Source organism: Tamandua tetradactyla, chromosome 1 (genome assembly GCF_023851605.1).
Source record: "Tamandua tetradactyla isolate mTamTet1 chromosome 1, mTamTet1.pri, whole genome shotgun sequence".
Taxonomy (NCBI): Eukaryota; Metazoa; Chordata; class Mammalia; order Pilosa; family Myrmecophagidae; genus Tamandua; species Tamandua tetradactyla.
In genome coordinates, this window is record NC_135327.1 from 120759586 (window position 1) to 120773539 (window position 13954).

Here is a 13954-nt window from a genome sequence, read left to right on the forward strand (position 1 = left end):
AGAGCCAATGTGGGGATTCTGCCTGTTGCTCAGTATATCTATACCAATTACACATTCTGGAACTGGGGAAATAACTACAAGATGGGTCCGGGGGCCCACTGGACCCACGGTGACATGGACCTGAGCTAAAACTCCATTGATCATCTGGCCTCCATAAACCCTCACTCTGACTGGTGGATCAGAGTGATGTGTTGGGTCCCCTGGAACTAATGTCACTTCTGAACCAGTGTCTAACAAGCCCTGAAATATGTGATCATTTCCTTTTTCCCAAAGCACAGTTACCCTGGTAAAAGGCCATCGGTCTCCTTGGGGAAGGCTTGGAGGAAGAGTAACAGTATAATTTGTGGCAGTGTAACAGGGTTCTCCCCCAAAGGGACCTGGCCTCCCCTTCATTCAAGGGGCTCTGGGTCTGTAAACTGTTCCAAGTCTAGAAATTGATTAAGGGGTCGTGACTCTGTGTTTTCGTAATTCAGGTTAGAATTCTGTTCACTTGACCTAGAACTCTTTTGTTTATACAGCTCGAACAAGAATTTAGTAGACTGCCCTTCTATTGTATTTCTAGGTACCCCATGATTTGCTAGCCAATGCTACAAATCTCTGCATGTCATATAATTTTGACTCCTGCTTTGAGTTTACTGTCTATTATAATAGCCATGTCTACCCTGTCTTTGGCGATTAAGTGCTGCCAGCTGGCTTCTGCCAACTCGGGATCCTGTCATCCCTATTGTGTTTAAGGATTCCAGCTCTGTGACAGCAGTTCCTACAGTAATATCTGACCTGTAGAGAGTGCAACCACAGAGCTCTTTACGGATGATGGTGCCAGTCTCACAAATTTATTTCTCACTGTTTTGGTAAAAAGTGCATCCTCCGGACATTCCTGGGGTGTAAGAGCAGGCTTTGCATGATAAATCCACTCTAACATTCCAATCTCTGTAAGCCTCTGGATCCTCCCATCTACATTATACCAGGGCAGTTTTGGCATTTCAACCTCAGGTAATGTTGGCCACCTTTTGATCCATGTTTCAACCAACCATACAAACAAACTGTTAACACCTTTTCTAACTGCTTGAGCTATAACATTGAATGCAGAATCTCTGCTTAGTGGGCCCATATCAGTAAATTCAGCCTAATCCAGCCTCATTATATTCCTCCCACCATTATCCCACACCCTTAAAATCCATTGCCACACATATTCCCCTGATTTCTGTCTGTATAAATGGGAAAGCTCACATAGTTCTTTTGGAGTATAACGTACCTCCTCATGTGTGATACTTTGTACCTCACCTTTAGGGGCCTGTTGGGATTTTTGTCTAGCTATAAGTCTGGAAGAAATGAGGGGTGGTGGGGGTGGGTCATGAAAAGAATTAGAAATACCTTCCAAGCTATTTGCTTCAGGGCCTTCATTTGCAGTTTCATCTGGTGAAACAGGATTAATCCCTCTAGGGTTAATCCCTTCAGGAGGAGGTTGGATGGCCAACTCCTCAAGGCAGAGTGGAGGTGGGGCAGTTATGTCCTCAGGGCAAACTAATAGAGGGTCATCGAGAGAAGATTCAGCATGATCATGGGTTTCAAGCTCACCCCCAACATCATTATCAATCCATATGTCACCATCCCATTTTTCAGGGTCCCACTCCTTTCCAATCAATGCCCTCACTGTAATGGCTGACAACATGCAAAATAAAGATTTCAGTTTATGTTGTAAAGTTGCTACTCTAGCAATAAGATTCTGAGTCTGATTTTCAGAGATCTCAAGTCTACGGCTACAGGAAATAAGATTTTCCTTCAGGATACTCATAGAAACGTCTGCATCTTTCAGATGGTGCTTAAGTTTCTCATTTGAAGCCTTAAGCCCATCCCTTTCACCCCTTAATGTAGCCAGTGTATCTAACAACAACTAACCAACATCTCTATACCTCTTATTTCTACAAAACTCTGTAAAGGTGTCAAAAAACATTATCCCCCAGAGTCTGGCTTCGTACAACCGAAGCATTAGGAGAATCGAATGGTGATATTTTGACTATCTCTTTTGCCAACTTACTCCATGGATTGGGAGTGTCATTCTGATTACAGGAATCAGAGTCCTTAGTGTGTTTGAGTCCAGTCAGAGTAGAAAACCATTCATAAAAACCCATTTTTAAGATTCTGTTTCTTAAGAACCACTCCCGGTACCATGATGTATTAGTTAGGGTTCTCTAGAGAAACAGAATCAACAGGGAACACTCGCAAATATAAAATTTATAAAAGTACCTCATGTGACCATGGGAACGCAGAGCCCAAAATCCACAGGGTAGGCTGTGAAGCCCACGACGCCGATTGAGGGTCTGGACGAATTCAACAGTAGAGGCTTGCTAGCTGAAGCAGGAATAGAATCTGTCTCTTCTGAATCCTCCTTAAAAGGCTTCCCGTGATTAGATTAAGCATCACTCTTTGCAGAAAACACTCCCCTTTGGCTGATTACAAATGGAATCAGCTGCGGATGCAGCTGATGTGACCATGATCTAATTCTATGAAATGTCCTCATTGCAACAGACAGGCCAGCACTTGCCCAACCAGACAAACAGGTACCACAACTTAGCCAAGTTGACACATGTCCCTGACCATGACAGCATTTAATAAATATTTCTTTAAAGAATGATTGAATGAAAGAATTACTTATATAAGAACTAGTAACCATATCCCAGTAGAGCCGTTCCTTTCTTAGACTAGCATAATTCCAATTGGAAATTTTTAATTTCAGCATTAGTTAAGTGTCATGTTTACCAGTATCACTTTTATTAGAACAACTTATGTCTGAAAAATAAACCTCCATATATCATCATTTTTGACATAATGTCTCACATCATTCGCACAGGGCACATGAGATCTTTTGTCAGGTGTAAATGAAATTTTATAGTTCTTTAGTTCTTCTTTTGATAAATCACTAGAGAATTAAATTAAACAATATAAATCCCATATAATGTATTCATCTAAATGCTAAAGGACAGTATATGGACATTGTTTGGCCTGATACAGATGAAAAGAAAAGGACAAATTGATTTGTCTGCCTCTACCTCTTGTATATGGGCTTGAAGGCAAAAGTGAAGTTTAGGTTGTATATTACAGATTAAAAACAAAAAACACAGAACAGCATTACCCAAACAATGATCCCTATGAAAACTATGGGCTATACACAGTTAATACTATAATTATAATAGTACTGTTTCATCAATTGCAACAAAGGTACCACAGTAATGCAAAGTATTAATAACAATATTAACATTATAATAAAAAATATATATATAATATTGGCCTACTCACGTGGGTGTCCCTAATGTTTGACTAGTATCAGAGATTTCCCTGGTGTAAACTTAAAGAGTTCTGTATTTTTTTCTGTCAATACTTTTTGGTTATCTGCAAATATACTCGATGTATCCAGGCATTGCATCAAGCTATACAGGATGAAAGGCCCTCATCCTTATTCTGGGCTCCCTTTGTTTGGATCGTTAAAAATGAACTATTCGGACAAGTTGAGTTCAAATATGTGCTACAGAAAATTTAGGTTCTGGACAAAACAAAGATTTCTTCCTTTAGGCTCAAAGAGTAAAGAAAGTTCAAAAATATAAACGTCTTCCTTCCCCCTATATTTCCTGAATTACCTTAATCCTGACCTGATCAGCTTCATTCTTATCTCTTAATACTAGGTTATTCCTATATAAATCAGCCTCTCAAAATCTAGATATAAGAACTACCGCTCTGGAATAAATGTGATTGGTATAAGAGCTTACAATCTAGGCCCTTGTTTTCTTTTAAGTGTTTTCTAAATGAGACCATGCAATATTTACTCTTTTGTTTCTGGCTTATTTTGCCTCACCAAATGTCCCACAGGTTCACTCACAACATTGTATGCCTTACTACTTTGTTTCTTTTTGTAGTAGTACAATATTTGATCATATATGTTCGCCAATCTACTTCTCAGTCAGTGCATCCTTCAGCCACCTCCATTCATTGGGCATCACATATAATGTCTGAAGTCAACAATCCATCAAACCCTCTCAATTTTAGATGATTTCATTGTTCCCAAGAGAGAGATAACCAATAAACACACCCTCACCAAATAGAAAATCCAAACCTCCACTTAACTCTTACCCCTCCCCCCATTATGTACCCCTGGTGTTGCTGTGGTACTGTTGATGTCTTCCTGTTTAACATAGCCCATACCATGCAACAGTAGTTTCCCCCCCCATACTCCAAACTTATATACTCTTTGTACAAGATTCATACCTTTGCAGTAATTCATGCTAGAACTTATTTATATTTGTAGTGTTAATTGGTGGGACTCATGGGTCTATACAACCCTTTTCAATAATGTTCACCTTCAATATGGTATTATTACTTAAACACCCATAGCTGAACTGCCTTCACTTCTGTCTATTCCCTTACATTCAAGTTCAACCTCATTACCTTTTCCTTACTTTTAAAAGCTGAGTTACAATAATATTGATGGGAAAAATAATTATATGTAAATTTTTCTAACATGTAATGCATACTATTTAAGAGGCTAATTTATCTAAAATGCCATTTTATGCTATAACTAACCTGAATACATTTATAAATATTTTATGGTGTTTTACTTCCAAAAGTCTAGAATATTATGTATTGTAATCACTAAACAGGATCATGCTGCTGTATCCAGGATTAGCTCTGGAAGGAACTTAAAAAATTATTTAAAATCAACCCCCTTATTTTATAGATGAGAAAAATGAATCCTATTGAATTTAAGTTTCCAAAGTAACAAAGTTAATAGCAGAGCTCAGGTGAGAATTTATGTCTCCTATCTCCCAAGCTCATTCTTTTGTTCTAAGCATGATAACATCAGTAGCAGAATGCTCCTTAACCTCGAAACTTGCCATCTACAGCAGGTGGCTGGAGTGGGTAACAAATTTGGATCCTTCAGGAGTCAGGTAAGTATCATAAATAAGTGAAAGAGACAAGGCATAGGAAAGTAGGAATAATGGAGGTTTCCTTTGCTATAGGCATTCAAATTTGAAAATTTAAAATAATTTTTAAGCCAACAAAACATACATGAAGGCCAAGTCTTATTGGAACTCACCAGCAAGCCTTTTAAGTCTTATATTAATATTCCATACCAGCGGTTTCCAATTTTTTAATAATTATTTTATATCAAAAACACTTTAGTACATCCTATATTATATATTTATTTATAGCAACAGTCTTATAAACAGGTACTCTAATTGTAGTGTGGTTTGTAGCACTTTCATCATAATTTTTGTTATATTTCAATTAAAGTACTCCATTTATTTTCAACACAGACTGAAATGAAATTCCTGATTTCAGTTCCAACTGTGTACACGATGAATGTTTCTGCACATAGTCCTTGGCAATTTCTGAAAAACACTTGATGGCCAACTGCCAATAGCTGAAGACAGGCTATTGGCATCCCAGAAGATCTTGGGATACTCCAGTAATAATTCTGAAACTTAGCATAGCTTCTCTAAAATTATGTTTACCTAGAATTAAATACCTCAAAATAGAATCCTGATTTGATGAGGTTGCTAGAGCTTGCCTAGGATAAGCCTAGCCTCAGAAATTGGTGAAGCACAATGGGAACTTCTGTTCTTAGACTAAATTCTGTCCTAAAATGGCAGTGTGGCCACAGAGATCTGAGAAGTTTGGAGTAGCTGAGAGCTTACGCCCAAAAAAGACCATCTTTACCTTTACTCTCACATTCATTTACGGCTGATGCAACAGTAGAAAATACAGCAGCAGACTAGGCACAACCAGACAATACTTAATGACATGGACAAATTTCATTTAGAATTTTAGGGAATTTGAGAAACAAATAGAAAAAAAACCTACAAGTGATAAAATTGTATACCAATTTAAAATGCATCAAATTTTTATAGGAAATGACTGGCTGAGACTCTCACTCTTTCCTAATCTTCATATAAAATTATCGCTACCATTATCAATACCAATCCTGCTCTGTCCCTACCTACTCCCCACACAGATAAGGCTCCATCAAAAGAGAATTCTACACAAGACTTTCCTTCAGAATATATGTATTACTAATGATTCTAACAGGAATTTCTGTTTCTTAAATTATTTTAATATGTCCTGTGATTTCTGACATTAACTGTGATATCAAACAAAAATCGTTATTACATAAGTGGGTATATCATTCAAGTTCAAATAGCAAGTGGTAGAATTGAGTTCAAACGTAGGTGTTAGATTCTAAAATCTCTGATCTTTCTGGTCATAGGCAGGAGGCAGTATGACAATGACAAAAGTGGCCCTGTATGGAGCTAGAGTTCTGCAGCTATGAAAGTCGGCATTACCCCATACAGCAACTGTTTCAAAAAACCAAAAAGTCATAGGAAATCTGTTAGAAATATGAATAAAGCTGATCTGGTTAGGACTAAGGTAAATCACACTAAAGGATAAAGGATGATACTGTGTTTTAAAACCTCAATTCTGTATGAGACCAAAGGAAGAGATGTTTATTTGGTGCAAAATTTATATTTTCTGTAGCATACTATATAATTTAACATGCATGGTCAGTTTATTACAATACCATAATTATGTAGAATCTTCAATAGGGAAAAAGATCTTGTTGGTTTGTACAGGTTGGTGTGATACCCTGCTACATCCCAGTTTAATTTGGGTAAAAAATTAAAATGCATTAGCAAAGTCTCCTAGAGAGACAGGGGGAAAATGTGGAAATATTAAACTTCTCCAACGGGCAAATTTCTGATATTCTTGCAAGCACTGGGGACTGTCAATTTAATAGGCTAAGCCCTCGATCTTGAGGCTTATCCTTATGAAACATATTCCTACAAAGGAGAAGCTAAGATTATTTATAATCTTATACCTTATATCTTATGTAATCTTATACCTGAGTCACTCTAGAGAACCTCTTTTGTTGCTTAAATGTGGTCCCTTTCTCTAAGCCAACTCTGCAGGGAAACTCATTGCCTCTCCCCCTATTTGGGACATGATCCCAAGGGTATTTATCTCCCTGTCAATGTGGGACATGGCTCCAGGGGATGAACCTGGTTCTTGCATTGTAGGATTGGAAAAGCCTTCTGACCAAAACTGGAAAAAGAAATGAAACAAAATAGTTTCAGTGGCTGAGAGCTTTCAAATAGAGTGGGCAAACCATTCTGGAGGTCATTCTTATGCTTTATACAGACATCCCTTTTTCAGTTTTTATCATATTATAATAGCTAAAAGAAAATACTTGAAACTACTGAAATATAATCCAGTAGCCTTGATTCTTGAAGATGACTCATAGTTATATAGCTTTTATGATGTGACCATGTGACTGTAAAAACCTTGTGACTGACACCCCCTTCATCCAATGTATGGACTGATGAGTAAGAAATGAACGACAAAAAAATAAATAAATAATAGGGGGAGGGTAAAGGGTATAAGAAGTCTTGGGTATTCTTTTTTATTTTTACTTTTTTTTTTTGGTAGAAATGAAAATGTGCAAAAACTGATTTTGGTGATGAATGCACAATTATATGATGATATTGTGAACCACTGACTGTATACTTTGGATGATTATATGGTACATGAATATATCTCAATAAAATTGCATTCAAAAAATAAAGCAGAGGGTGGACTGAGGTCATCTTCAGCCTCCAAATGGCTATCAGAATGCTATTTGTGGGGTGAATAAACAAGCTAATAATTAAAAAAAACCAAACAACTGGCCCTGTATGGAGATTGAGGAGTTTGAGATCTAGTCCCATTGTCATCATTTGCTTCCCACTAACTTTCAATAAATAACTGGGCTTTGTGGCCTCTCGTTTCCTCATATAAAAGAGGGAGACTGGATAACATGATTTATAAATTTCTGTCTAGTACTAGTAATGATATTAATATGTATTTATCATTTCATCATTTATAAATTACATTTGTACACAATCCCTCATTCCAGCACTGATATTATTAATCTATGGTCTAAAATTTAAAATATTTTATGAATAATGCCGATTTTTTAAACTTTTTTTAACTAAGGAGAATAGATATAAATTAATATGAATGATGTAACAGACTAATTTTATTTTTAAACCACAATTATATCTTATCTAATACAAAAATTAAAAACTAAGTTCTATACTGACACCAGAAAATTCTGTCTCAAAAGTAGACACAATCTGCAAAACGACATCACATTTATTGAGAGGGTCCCCTCATACAGATCTGAGAGAGTATATGGGATGCTTTTTCTTGTATTCTTTTTTTTTTTTTTAGGTTTTTTTTACATGGGCAGGCACTGGGAATCAAACCTGGGTCCTCTGGCATGGCAGACAAGCGTCCTTGCCTGCTGAGCCAACGTGGCCCTTTTCTTGTATTCTTTTCAACTGTTTTACATGCAATATTTTTCTCAGGACTGAATGAATTCTAGAAGGACTAACATTGCACCCATGAAAATACTTTAGATTGTATTCCTTAAAGCATTCCCTTATCATCAAAGGGTACTTTTGAATTAAAAAAGAAAGTCTAAAATTCTAAACCTTAAAGACATGCTTGAGCAACAAAAATACACTACAATAAAATCCTAATGTTAACTTCTCTATAGCAATGTTAACTTATCAATATTTTCAGAGTATTTTTAGAAGTTGCTTTTTGATGATGATAACACTAAAACACTTTCATAAATAGACTTCCTAAATAATGTATCCTTATTAATTCCTCATGTGTCCCTTTATGGAAGGCACAGGATGTAGGGAAAAGTATTAAAACATAAACTGATATATTTTTAAAAAGCAGTAACCTATGGCTAAATAAAACAGATTTCAAATCTTAACCTTAGTTGGCTCAGGATTACATACTAGTTTTTCAATCTACAATTTTCAGAACCTCAGGGTTGGATATAAATTTCAATGTACAGAAGAATAAACTCTCTGTGTCCATTCAATTGGAAAAGTTAAAGTTCACCAAAGATTGACCCTGGTTGATTGTTAACAATAGAGATTTAAAAGATACATTCATAGGTCTCAAAATACTAAGCCTACGTGTTTAAATAATTTACACCATGGAATATGTATATATATATTTTAATTTCAATCTAATGCATAAGCGGTTTTGTTATAATGATATGGGGCCTAAATTCATATTTATTGAAACTATAACTAGACATTCAATCTTCCTAGCAATTCTTACTCTAATAGCAATAAGGCATAGTAAAATAGATCAAAAGTTAACCATACTGATGCACACTGTCACTTGTCTTCATATTTTTGTTGAATAGTATGATTTTAAATTTTAAACTATATTCACATGAAGGAAAAGTTAAAAACAAAGGCAAGCTTTTATTACTTAGATGAAATTCTCATATAATTCCATATGTAGGTATAGTTACAGCAAAACAAAAACTCACCAAAATATCAAATAACAAATTGTCAATATATGAAGTCACATATTTACCTCACATTGCCTTTGGTGTTTCTGAGAACTGTTGCAGCAAAATTCTGTGTGACACCCACCAAGCTGATTCCATCCACTTCCACAATCTGGTCATTGACTTGTATTCTTTGGGAAGAAAAAAAATTACCCACAATTAATTTTTCTGAGAATACATTATTATTTCTAATGAATCAGGTGACAAAATATTAAAAAAAAAACAGTTAAATGTGGTGAAGTAACAGGGAAAGTGCTGAAACAAGAAAAAGGCAACTTAAAATTGGTAGGGAACCCTTCTCATGGTGCCTTTGCTGACCTATGCCCCACCCCCACACTGGCTCTGCTCAGAGCTGGCCCATGCTCCCAGTTCAGGTCTCTGGTTGTGATTCTGGAGTGAGCAAAATAAATCTTGTGCACATAAGTGATACATATATGTCAATGCTAATCTGTCTGGTGGCTGCCTGAGGGACTGAATCAAGATGCTCACTATGGGCTCACTGCCCAAAACTTGCCCTGTACCTAGAGGTGGCCTATAGTTAAACTGCAGCTGCCTGGGGCAAAGGATCGCTGACTGTGGAACATACAGTGTAGTGCCTGGGACCATGAAGAAGCATATTTTCCTGAAATAAAGGTGCATTTGGAAGTATATAAAAAAGGGAATACCTAGTACCATGTGGGCAAACCTAGGACAATATATATGCACAGAAAAGACCAGGGTGTCTCTTGGGCTACTCGATAATCTCTGTATGGCTAAATTCTGAAGAAAAACATTTACTCAGGACAATCTGAAAAAAATGATAAAGGTGTTTTATAACCATCAAACTGTCACAGAAACCAGAATGTCTGGAGAAACAATATTTCAAGCATAGGGGAGCTTCAAAAAGATTAAATGCTAATTTTTCATCAGAAACCAGAGGCAAGAAGGCAGTGGAGACACATACTCAAAGTGCTGAAAGCAAAATATTGCCATCCAAGAACTTCATGTCTAGCAAAAGTTCTTTCAAAAATGAGAAGGAGATTAAGATAGTCCCAGAAAAACAAAAGCTGAGAAAACTCATCACCATCAGACTGACCCTTCAAGAAATGTTAACAAGATTTCTTCAGGTTCAAAGGAAAGGACACTAGACAACTGACTGAAGCCACATAAATAATAAACATCACTAGTAAAGATAATGATACGGATAAATATAAATAGTAGTATTATTTTATTTTTGATTTGTAAGCTTACTGCTGACTTACCACAGGATCTAAATGCAAATGCATAAAACAAAATGATAAATGAATGATTCTGGACTTATAATGTATAGATTCATAAATTGTGACAAGAATACACAAAGGTGGGAGGACAGAAAGAGTGACAGAAACATAGTTTGTGTACGCCAATGAAGTTAAGTTGGTATCAAATCAAGTAAGATTAATATAGATTTAGGATTTTAAATTTAAGCCCAATGATAACCACAAAGAAAAATACTGGGAAAATATGCACAGAAGAATAGGAGAAGGTATTGCATGGGTTTATTAAAAAAGATTAAATAGATAAAAAATAGGCAGTAATGAAAAACTGAAGGCTAAAAAAAGGTATAAAAGTTATTTAAAAATCAAAGAGTAAAATGGTAGAAGAAAGTCCTGCATTATCGGTAATTATTACATTATTTGTAGTTACTATAAGTGTAAATGGGTTAAATTTCTAATCAAAAGGTATAGATCAGAAGAACAGATAAAAAAGCATGCCCCAACTATATGCTATCTACAAGAAACTCACCTTAAATTTAAAGACACCAGCAGACTGAAAGTGAAAGGATGAAACAACATATTCCACATAAATAGTAATCAAAAGAGAGTAAGTATGACTCTACTAATATGAGAAACAAATGGAAATTAAGTAAAAAACTGTCAAAAAGGAGCATGAAGGGCACTTTATATTGAAAAAAGGATCAATACATCAAGAAGATATAATGATTATAAACGTAAATGAACCTAAAACCAGAGCTCCAAAATATAAGCAAACATTGGCACATTTGAAGGGAGACGTATATGTTTCTACATTAATAGTAGGAAACTTTAATACACTGTTTTCAATGCTGCATAGAACTTCTAGACATAAGATAAATAAGAAAAGAAAGAACTTGAACAATACTATATACCATGTAGTTCTAGCAGGTATATATAGGAAACTTCCCAACTATAGCAGAGCACACATTCTTCTCAAGTATACACGGATCATTTCTTAGAATAGTTAGTTTAGGCCAAAAAACAAGTTTCAATATTCACAGCAGTATTCATGGCAGTATTACTCACAGTAAGAAAACAGTGGAAACAATCCAAATGTCCATCAACTGCTAGATGAATAAAGAGAATGTGATATATCCATGCATTGAATATATGCACAGAATATTTGTTAATAAAAAGGGATGTTACTTGTTAACACATGGATGAACCTTGAAAACATAGTGAACGAAGTCAGTAACAAAAGGTCATATATTGTATGATTCCATTTCTATGACATTTCCATAAGAGAACAGTCTATAAAGACAGAAAGTAAATTTGTGGTTGCCCAAAGTTTGGGGATGGGTGGCAAGAGGTATGTATTGGGGAAAAAAAGGGAGACAGTTACTAGATAGTGAATTTTTTTTGAGCAATGAAAATAATTTTTTAAATGTTCTAAAATTATTTGTGAAGGATGCACAACTCCGAATACATCAAATATCATTGAATTGTATACTTTGAATGGTTCAATTGTAGGGTAAATTATTTCTATCTTAATTTTGTTAAAATTAATCTTAAAGGGCAATGTTATTCAGTTACATCATTCCGATAAAACATATTTCTAAAAACCTAGCCTAGATTTCAAGGTTTTTCAGCTTTAGATCTTAAAATAATTCTGGCATTTTTATTACACATTATTCTTTTTGGCATTTAATTTTTTTTAATTAGAAAATTGTAGGTTTCCAGAAAAATCACCTAAAAAAATACAGTCTTTCATATAACTTACTGCTCTATTATTAACAGTTTGCATTAGCATGGTAACTTTGTTACAGCTGGTAAAAAATTCATAGTTTAATTACAGTATATTTTTCCCACTATTGCACCCTATTTTTAACATTTAGCATTAGTGTGATAATGTTTGTCATAATTCATGAAAGAACATTTTTATATAATTGCAATATTAACTATAGTCCATTTATAACAAGGTTCACTGTGTTGAACAGTCCTATGTTTTCTTTTAATTTTTTTCTAGTAACATATACATGACCTAAAATTTCCCTTTCTAATCACATTCACATACATCTTTCAGTGCTGTTTAGTACACTCATATTATTGTGCTAACATCACTACCATTCATTTCTAAAACTCTGCATTTAACCTAAACAGAAATTCTGTACAAATTGAGCATAAATTCCTCATTCCCTACCCCAACCCAGATGCTGGTAGCCTATATTCTAGATCCTAACCATGTGAGTCTGCTTATTCTAGTTATTTCAGATCAGTGAAATCATACAATACTTGTCCTTTTGTGTCTGGCTTATTTCACTCAACATGATGTCTTCAAGGTACATTCATGTTGCAGCACGAACCAGAGGTTCATTCTTTTTTAATAATTAATAATATTCCATTGTATATATATACCACATTTGGTTTATCCATTCCTTAGCTGATGGATACTTGGGTTACTGACATCTTTTGGCAATTGTGAAAAATGCTATTTTCTCCCACTGAGGAGGGTGTATTTTCATTTTTGTGGTAAAATATTTTTTATTACTCTGTCCCCGCTATAAACATCAGTGTGTAAATATCTGTTTCAGTCCCTGCTTTCAATTCTTTTGGGTAGATATATACACAGTAGGAATTGCTGGGTCATATGGTAGTCCTATATTAGCGTTCCGAGAAACTGCCAAACTGTATTTCACAGCAACTGTACCATTTTACAGTCCCACCAGCAATGAATGAGCGTTCCTAATTCTCCACATCATCTCCAACACTTGTAATCTTTTGTTTGTTTAATAGTAGCCACTCTAGAATGTGTGAAATGGTATTTCATTGTGGTTTTGATTTGCATTTCCCTAATAGCTGATGATATTGAGCATCTTTTCATGTGATTTTTAGCCATTTATATATCCTCTTTGGCAAAATGTCTATTCAAGTCTTTTTCCAGTTTTTAATTGGGCTGTCTGTCTTTTTATTGTTGAGTTGTAGGATTTCTTTATATATTCTGGTTATTAAACCCTTATCAGATATGTGGTTCCTAATTATTTTCTCCCATTGAGTAGGTTATCTCTTCACTTTTGTGATAAAATCCTTTTTATTTTTATTAATTCTGTCCCTCATCTGCCTCTATTCCTTCCCTACTTCACTGTGCACAGAGTTGGATTACTTTAACCCCTAAGAAACAGGAAGTTACTCAAGTTTAAGAATATTATAGTGGACACTGTACTAGAGGATGAGTTCATTATGGTGGACTAAAAATTCTAGAATACAACATATATATTCCTTCCTCCTTTTTTCCAATTTTATCTAAGTAGTTAGAAGAAAGAGGTTCTGTCCT

At 35.1% G+C, this 13954-nt stretch overlaps 1 protein-coding gene across 12 annotated transcripts in view; it reads right to left on the bottom strand.

The window, feature by feature from the left end:
- PPP1R9A (protein phosphatase 1 regulatory subunit 9A) overlaps window positions 1-13954 on the bottom strand; it is a 434558-nt gene that overhangs the window by 146698 nt on the left and 273906 nt on the right. For all 12 annotated transcript variants that reach the window (XM_077123485.1, XM_077123518.1, XM_077123509.1 and 9 more), the window contains exon 5: window positions 9436-9540. In XM_077123485.1, coding sequence (XP_076979600.1) covers window positions 9436-9540 — 105 coding nt within the window. The remainder of the gene's footprint in view (window positions 1-9435; window positions 9541-13954) is intronic.